Source organism: Budorcas taxicolor, chromosome 2 (assembly GCF_023091745.1).
Source record: "Budorcas taxicolor isolate Tak-1 chromosome 2, Takin1.1, whole genome shotgun sequence".
Classification (NCBI taxonomy): domain Eukaryota; kingdom Metazoa; phylum Chordata; class Mammalia; order Artiodactyla; family Bovidae; genus Budorcas; species Budorcas taxicolor.
The window spans coordinates 16,811,898-16,820,919 of record NC_068911.1 but is presented as its reverse complement, the minus strand read 5'-3'; the positions used below and the strand labels follow the sequence as shown (position 1 = coordinate 16,820,919).

General features: G+C 48.0%; 1 protein-coding gene across 1 annotated transcript; it reads right to left on the bottom strand.

Moving 5' to 3' along the window:
* Nucleotides 1–2,271: 2,271 nt before the first annotated feature.
* On the bottom strand, nt 2,272–3,689 carry NUPR1 (nuclear protein 1, transcriptional regulator). Its single transcript, XM_052635783.1, has 3 exons — nt 3,471–3,689; nt 2,898–3,047; nt 2,272–2,569 (listed from the first exon to the last, which is right to left on the bottom strand). The coding sequence occupies exons 1-2, from the start codon at nt 3,580–3,582 to the stop codon at nt 2,911–2,913; spliced, it is 249 nt and encodes an 82-aa protein (XP_052491743.1). The 5' UTR covers nt 3,583–3,689; the 3' UTR covers nt 2,272–2,569; nt 2,898–2,910.
* Nucleotides 3,690–9,022: the final 5,333 nt, after the last annotated feature.

Sequence of the window (9,022 nt, the reverse complement as noted above, 5' to 3'; positions counted from 1 at the left end):
TGACGCATCAGATCTATCCTAGGCAGAGAGCTACTGCCTAGTGCTGCTCCTGCCATTTGACTCCTGAGTCCAAGAAATGACACCGACCGTAAGGCCTGGTTCCAATCCTACCAGGGTCCTGTTTGTCCCTCCTCCCAGGCCATACCTTCAACCAAGTCCTGGTAATATGGTAGGCATCCAATAAGTATTAAATGAATGAATAAATAATCTGTCGTGGAAAGAGGGGTTTGAAGGGAAATCTGAAGGAGCTAAATGTCAAAATGACTGAGATTCTGGGCATAGGCTTGCTTGCCTTGGAGGCAAGGAGACAGGTGGTGGAGGGCAAATAGGAGAAGACTCAGAAGAGCTGAGCCTTGCAGGATTAGTGAGAATAAAAGCATCTCAGATAGAAGGGACCAGAAAACAGAAGCTTGCTCAAGGGGCAGGTAGGAGAGTCAGATTTCAGCTCACATTAAGGAATAACTCTGGGGGCTTCCCAGGCAGGCCAGCAGTTGACTCTGTGCTTCCAAAGCAGGGGGTGCTGGCTCCATCCCTAGTTGGGGACAAGATTGGACTAGATGCCTTTTTAAAAGGAATTTATTTGGCTGCAACACATAGGATCTTCAATCTTCATTACAGCACGTGGGACCTTTAGTTGTGGCAAGTGGAATCTAGTTTCACAACCAGAGATTGAGCCTGGGTCCCCTGCACTGGGAGTGCAGAGTCTTAGCCACTGGACCACCAGGAAAGATATCTTTTAATGTTCTTCTCGGGTCAGAGATTCTAGGAGAGTTATTAGGCAACTCAAGGGAGCCTGATGGATAAAGGTTCTGAAAGGTTCAAGCTGGTCTTAATCTGCTGTGCATCTGTTTCTGCTCCAACTGCTGCCTTATTCCTTTGTTCATATTCTTGGGTCCCTGAGAGTAATTGATTCCAAGTTTTGCAACCCAGGGTTTAAATGCAGTGGACAGGAGAAAAGGAAAAAGGCTATGCTCAGGGCCAGACGGAGGGGTTTTCTCCATCCTGTACCCCTTTTTGCTTGCTAGTTTCTTCTAATATTCACTCTCTCCAGCTTCTTCTTTTTTTTTTTTTAATATTTATTTATTTGTGTCTTAGTTGCAGCACGTGGGATCTAGTTTCCTGATCAGGGATCAAACCCAAGCTGCCTGTATTGGGAACACAGAGTCTTAGCCCCTGGACCACCAGAGAAGTCCCTCTCCTACTTCTTTTAATAATAAAACTCTCCCCCAGTTTGGGCTAGCACGTGGCTAAGTAGTTATGTACTATGTGTCCCAACCTCTCCTGTAGTTGGGTGTAGTGATATGTTTAAATTCTGAGCAGATGCAATGTGTTCTGCTTTTAGGTTGCGGCCTCCTTATTATTGGTCCCTTTCCCACTCTATTTACATAAGCTGAATGAAGATCAAATGGCAGGTACTGGAGCAGCTAGGTTGGAGTGCAGAGTGGTAGCCACGTTTGAAAAGTGGCTGAAAAATGAGCCAGAAGTAACTGAAATCCCTGACATGATGGAGTTGCCACTTTAACCACAGAGTACCAATCCTTGGAACTGCTTTGTGATACAGAGAGAACTTTCTATCCTGCTTTGTTTGAGTCTTCATTACAGCAGCCTGAGTCTCTTTCTCAATCAACATACCCTACCAGCTCCCAGCATGCCTCTTACTTACTCCACATTTTTTTCTGGAAGTCTGGCTCTAAGACTGATAACACTGGATAAGAATTTTCCTGCTCACCTGACTTTCCAGAACACTGTCCTGGCGGCCCCCTTGGCAAAGGGACCTACCTCACACTTGAGGACAATAAGAATCCTTGAATTTGAGCCCTGAGTAACTTGGGGCAAGTCCCTAAATGTTTTAAATCCCACTTTTCGCCATTTTGCAGATGGCACCAATAAATAACATTCACTTCAAGAGGTGGTTTGATACAAAGACGACATAAACAACAAGTTTGTTGTTCCAAAAATGGCGAGGAGCTGAGGAGGGGGCTTGTTTCATGGGCAGCATCTCAAAGAAACAGAGGAAATTCTCATACACCTCACGAGAAACCACAGAAACAAATGCACCCAAACACACATACACCAAAAGAAAAAAAAAAAAAAGCTCACCTCTACGCCCATACAAAATTAGAAACACCCCTCTCAGACACATAGCTCAAAACAAACACTCACCAAAATGCTCTCATTGGTTCATGCCAACGCAGACACTTGCAGGCAAGAAGTGTGCACCCAAAAAGCCACACAAAGAGAGAACAAAAACACACAATGCACAAACAGTCGGCAGCTGCTACACTTTGTTTATTTTTCACCGTCACCCTGGGGAGCTCCGGCTCCTTCTTTCTTTTTGGGGGGAGGTACCTTCTTGACTCTGCCTCTGTCTATGCTCTGCCTCTTGCTCCCCATCTTGTCCTTTCTCTGGGGCCGGGGGTGCTTCCTCCGTGGCGCCCCCGGAGTCTCAGTCAGGTGGGGTTAAGTCCTGGGGTTGGGGTGGGGCAAGCAGGCCTGGATCCCGCCCCCAAGGCCTGGTTCCTCCTTGGTCCTATTTCCATTGCTGTGGGTGTCCGTCCTCTGGCCTCATCTGGGGGAAGGAAAGCAGCTGGTGAAAAATCCAGAAGCCTGGGTTCGAGTTCTGCCTCTCCTGTTCACTTGCTCCATGACTCTAGAGAAAGACCCTACCCTCTCTGGGCCTCAGTTTTCCTGTCTGTAAATCAAATGTTGCTCCACTTGCAAAGGGTCTGTTTCTCCCTTTGCTCTGGTCACTAGGCAACTCAAACGTATGTCTCATTTTAGTCTATGTTGAGGCAACAATTCTTGGCTCCCTCCTCCCCGCCCAACCTCGCACATTGAGGTCTGTCCCGCCCAGGCTGAGGGACCTGTACAGGTGCTGCGGGCCCCTGACTCCTTACCTCCAGTCCTGTCTCAGGGCCGTGCCCCTCGCTTTTTCCGCTCCGTGTTCTGAAGCTTGGTCACCAGCTTCCTCTCGTGCCCACCAGGGCTGTGGCGGTTGGTGTTGATGGCAGCTTCTCTCTTGCTGCGACCTTTCCGGCCTCCCACTCCTGGGAAACGAGGCGAGAGTCCGTGGTGAGGTGGGCAGAGGTGTGAGGCTCAGGGGGTACGGAGGGCAGGGGTGGAAAGAGCTTGGGTTAAAGTCGGGAGGCCGGGGATCATCACCACATAGATTTAGGGCAGTCTTTGTCCCCGCTTCCGCATCTGTGGATTGAGGGACTTCCCCCCTCCCTCGTGATCTCCAAAATTCTAGAAGTATGTGAGGTCCCAAGGCTGAGTAGGACAACACTCACTGGATGAGGGGTTGTGGGGAAGGCGGTGACTCCAGGGGTCAAAGAAACAGGCTGGAGAAGGGTGATGAGTGGGCAGGAGCCCAAGGAGGGATCCTAGTTTGGGGAGGTGGGGTTCAGTCCACTTGTGAGGGTGGGCATTGGAAATGGAAGGATCCAGAAGGTGGCGGGGCCAGACCTTACCCGGGTAAGAATGAGCCAGGCTGTAGAGGTCGTACTCGTCTAGGATGGCATCTTCATCTTCTGGGCCTGGGGGCTGCCTGGACGGGCTGGCTGCTCTTGGAAAGGTGGCCATAATGTCTCTCTGTCTGTCTGTCTCTCCCTCTCCCGTCTTCTAAAGCTTTGTTTGTGTCTGGTTTGCTGACACCTCCCAGTTCACTGGCCTCAACTTATAAAGCCACGTCTCCTCCTCAGCCCACAGTCTGGCTCCGGCCCCTCAGGCCCGGTCTGATGCAATCTGGCCTTTTCCCAGAACCCAGCCCAGTAAGCATCAGTCACGAGAGAGAGAGAGCGGGGTGGGGGTGGGGGTTGGGGGTGGTGGAGAAGAGCTGGTCCCGTGAGTCCCAGCCCCCTTCGCCTTCTTTCTCACTGGGGCTCGCCCAGCTGGGTAGTTTTCCACAGAGGAGATCCCCGCCCCTCAGGGGGGAGGAGGTAAGAGACAGGGTTTGGGCATAAACAGTGCTTGTGGTCAAGGCCCGAAGGGAACTGAGGGCCTCACCTGGCTGATTGCTTCCTTATCTATCTCATGCCCTCTGCCCTCTGCCACATACCCCTCCTGGGCTGGGGGTCATGGCCACACAGCTGAGCCCCACCCCACCCACTTATGGCTCAGATTCGGGACCCTGGTGGCAGAACATGGAGTGAAGAAGGATCCAGTAGAGGGTACAACCCACCATGTGTTGTCACTGATCCTCACACTGATCACACCCAACCCTCCTTTTTTTTTTTAATATAAAAAATATCCTGAAAAAAAAAATATCCTGGAAACCCCCGTTAACATCCTGAACTGGGGGTCCCTAGGTAATCTCCCTCTCCTGAGAGGGAGACTAGCAGAATGGTTAAGTCGATTCTGGAGCCAGATGTCTTGGATTTAAACCCTTGATCCACTACTTCCTCTATGACCCTGGACAAGTCAATTTACCTCTCTGAGCCTCCTTTTCCTCCTCTGTAAACTGAGGGTGATCGTAACTGTATCTACCTCATAGAGCTGGCATTTGTGCCAAGTCGCTTCAGTCGTGTCTGACTCTTTGCAACCCCATGGACTGTAGCCCACCAGGCTCCTCTGTCCAGGGGATTCTCCAGTCAAGAATACTGGAGGGAGTTGCCATGCCCTCCTCCAGGGGATCTTCCCGACCCAGGGATGGAACCCGTATCTCCTGCATTGGGAGGTGGGTTCTTTAGGACTAGCACCACCTAGAGTTGGGGAGAAGATCAAATGAGATAATCGATGGCAAAGTACTTGCTACAGTGTAAACTGCATTGCTCTCCTTGAAATGTAAAGGAGACATAAAAGGAAATCAATTTAAAATAAAGTTATACACGGGGCTTCCCTGGTGGCTCAGGGGTAAAGAGTCCACCTGCCAATGCAGGAGACACAGGTTCCATCCCTGATTCGGGAAGATTCCACATGCCACGGAGCAACTAAGCCCGATCGCTGTAACTACTGAGCCTGTGCCCTAGAGCCCGTGCTCTGCAACAAGAGAAGCCACCACCATGAGAAGCCCGTGCACCGCAACTAGAGAGTAGCCTGCACAGCAACAAAGACTCAGCATGGCCAAAAATTGAAAAAAGAACAAAACCTTTATTAAAAAATAAACAAAATAATACATATTTCAAACCATGGATATACTGAGGTAGAGACCATTGTGAAGTAAACAGATGTTTGTGCTAACTTAATATGAATTAAAGGAAGAGGATCGGATAAGAAACAGGGGAAAGTGGAAATTTCCACTCTTGCCTGAAGGGTCTGACCCTGTGGGCCCGTTGACCCAGACGGGCCACACCCTGAGTTGCTTTAGCTGAGGCTTGAGCACTTGGGACAGTGAAGGAAGCAGACTGCAACATTCCTTTTTTTTTTTTTTTCTAGCTCCGTGGTCTCAGTCCAGGATAGGTTTTAGGCGTTAATTCCCTGCTCACATTCCCACTTCGCTGTGAGCGACTGAAACACTGTTCCATTTCAATATTACCAAAACTTCCGTCTTCCCCCGAGCCTTATAATAACCCAGTATCATTCTCTGTTGAACAAGAAGGGATACTCTTGCTTGCATTTCTCCCTGGCCTGAGCCAGAATTAGATTTAGCTTCTGGTTTCCCGGGGATCATAATAACAGAGCAGATGATAAGAGAAAGAGGAATTTAACCGTAACTTAAACATGGGAGAAGGAAATGGCAACTCTCTAGTATTCTTGCCTGGAGAATCCCACGGACGGAGGAGCCCAGAGGAGTCCATGGGGTTGCAGAGAGTTGGGTGCAACTAAGTGACTAACAAACATAGTAAACAAACATGGCAAACACACCAAGGCAAATTAAGGTGGAGAAATTAGGAAATATGGAGTTCTTGCAAAATAGTGGGCTTTATCATGAAGCGTTGTAGCAAAATAATTCCCTCCAGCATGACACAAGTGGGCTTCCCTGGTAGCTCAGTGATAAAGAATCCACCTGCCAGCGCAGGAGACAAGGGTTTGATCTCTGATCTGGGAAGATCCCCTGGAGAAGGGGATGGCTACCCACTCCAGTATTCTTGCCTGGAGAACCCTATGGATGGAGGATCCTGGCAGGCTACAGTCCATGGGGTCACAAAGAATCAACACAAGAAGCATAACACAAGATGGGATAGGCTCTAGGGTAGGTTCTAGGCTCGGGTCATTAAAATAAACTTTATTTTTATTTTTTTAAAGACTCATTTATTAGGTTATTTCATGAGATCAGAAGTGTGTGTGTGTCTGTGTGTTAGTTGCTCAGTCGTGTCTGACTCTTTTTGCGACCCTATGGACTATAGCCCGCCAGGCTCGTCAGTCCATGGGATTCCTCAGGCAAGAATACTGGAGTGGGTTGCCATTTCCTTCTCCAAAGTTTTATTTTTAATACCTTCATGAATGTCTAGCAGGATAGTCAGATGTCGTGACAATTCTGGGCAGGATGAACTGTTGTGCTCCAATCCGAGGTCATCGTGACTACCAACATGCTCACAAATTCCCGAGCTGCCTCTAAGGGGCGATCTTTCACTCATTCACTTCTGCTGCCAGTCCCCGGCTAGCTGCTCGGAGATCTTGAATCCCCTCTGAGCTTCAGTCGGCTCATCTGTCAAGGGAGAAGGCAACAGGGCCTGATGTGGCAGAGGGCTTCCTCCAGACCCGAGCGTGGTGCACTGCTATTTCCCCCAGTCTTCAAAGAAGGAAGGGCTTCCCTGGTGGCTCAGTGGGTAAAGAGTCTGCCTGCAGTGTGGGAAAGCCGTGTTTGATCCCCGGCTTGGGAAGATCCCCTAGAGAAGGAAATGGCAACCCACTGCAGTATTCTTGCCTGGAGAATTCCATGGACAGAAGAGCCTGGTGGGCTACAGTCTATGGGGTCAAAAGAGTCGGGCATCACTGAGTGACTAACACTCAAAGAAGGAAAACTGAGACTCAGAGAGCGACTTGCTCAAAGTCACACGACTGATGAGTGGTGAAGGGTTCCTCCCACCGTTTGTCTGACCCTAGTTCCAGGCCTCATTCTAAGTCAGCACAGCTGACCAAACACTGGCAAAGATTTGACAGCCGTGTGTATGGAGGCAGCTGTCAGGGTTTCCTCCTTCTTCCCCTCCTCCCAAACAATGCCTACCTTGGACCAGGCCAGCTACCCAAGAAGAGAGGAATGACATACTGCGCCCTCTGGGAGAGGCGGGTCTTTAGCAAATCAGTGCACATTTCCTATCCATAATACCACACAATCTCTCAGTACATTACCTTTTCATTTTACTTTCTCCATGGCATTCAATTATTACTAATCAAAACTATCTTTGTTTACTTCTCCATGATTTGTCCCCACTAGTTCTGCTGCTGTTGTTCAGTCGCTCAGCTGTGTCTGACTTTTTGCGATCCCATGGACTGCAGCATGCCAGGCTTCACTGTCCTTCACCATCTCCCGGAGTTTGTTCAAATTCACGTCCATTGAGTCAGTGACACCATCCAACCATCTCATCCTTTGTTGCCCCCTTCTCCTCTTGCCCTCAGTCTTTCCCAGTATCAGAGTCTTTTCCAATGAGTTGGTTCTTTGCATCAGGTGGCCAAAGTATTGGAGCTTCAGCTTCAACCCCACAAGTCTAGTTAGCAGTTAAAGGAGTAGGCTCTGCAGCGAGACTGCCTGGGTTCAAAGCATGGTTCTATTGATACCAATTGTACCCTTAGACAAACTACTTAACCTCTCTATTCTTCAGTATCCTCATTTGTAAGATGAGATTGATAATAGTACAATACCTACCTGGGAGGATTATTGGGAGGATTAAAAGACCAATTTTTATAAAAACTTAGTACAATACCTAGGTGGATCAGATGGTGAAGAACATTCAGTTCAGTTCAGCTCAGTCATTCAATCATGTCCAGCTCTTTGCGACCCCTTGGACTGTAGCACACCAGGCTTCCCCGTCCATCACCAACTCCCGGAGCTTGCTCAAACTCATGCCTATCGAGTCAGTGATGCCATACAACCATCTCATTCTCTGTTGTCCCCTTCTCCTCCTGCCCTCAGTCTTTCCCAGAATCAGGGTCTTTTCCAGTGAGTCAGTTCTTCGCATCAGGTGGCCAAGTAATGGAGTTTCAACTTCAGCATCAGTCCTCCCAATGAATATTCAGGACCGATTTCCTTTAGGATGGACTGGTTGGATCTCCTTGCAGTCCAAGGGACTCTCAAGAGTCTTCTCCAACACTGCAATTCAAAAGCATCAATTCTTCTGCGCTCAGCTTTCTTTACAGTCCAACTCTCACATCCACACACGACTACTGGAAAAACCATAGCTTTGACTAGACGGACATTTGCCGGTAAAGTAATGTCTCTGCTTTTTAATATGCCGTCTAGGTTGGTCATAGCTTTTCTTCCAAGGTAAAGAACATAGTAAGTGTTCAATAAATATATATTTTGGCTTCAAACATGCAGGACCTTAGCTCCCCAATCATGGTTTGAACCCGAGCCCCCTGCACTGGAAGTGCAGAGTCCCAACCACTGGACTGCCAGGCAAGTGCCAATGGATGCAGTATTGATAAGACTGTTAAATACACATACTCCCTGAGAAATCTCCTACAGAAATACCCCCAGCTTCGTTTGTAGTTATGAAAAACTGGAAACAACTTAAGCGTTTATCAGTAGGTGATTGGTCAACATCCTTCTGTGAAATATTCTGTAACCATTAAAAAGAATAAGCTACATTGCTGGCCTTGATGAGAAAGCTGTCCATAAATCATTGTTAAATGAAAACATTAGGTTAACAGAACATCATGTATACTATAATTCAAATTTTTGCATTATACCTATTGAAATAATATAGATAATGAGTATTTCATTTCAGCATAAAACAGGTGTGACATTTCTCTTGGTAAGTAAAGAAGATACATGACCAGATAAAACAACAGTAGAAAACTCTAGAATAAGAAATTCTATTACTGGAAGTCTCCCTAGAGTCAGCAAACCGAACCTCATTTAGCAAACAAGGAAGTATGGACCAGAGTGACTAAGATTCTCTGCTCTACAGATGTGAGGGCATTA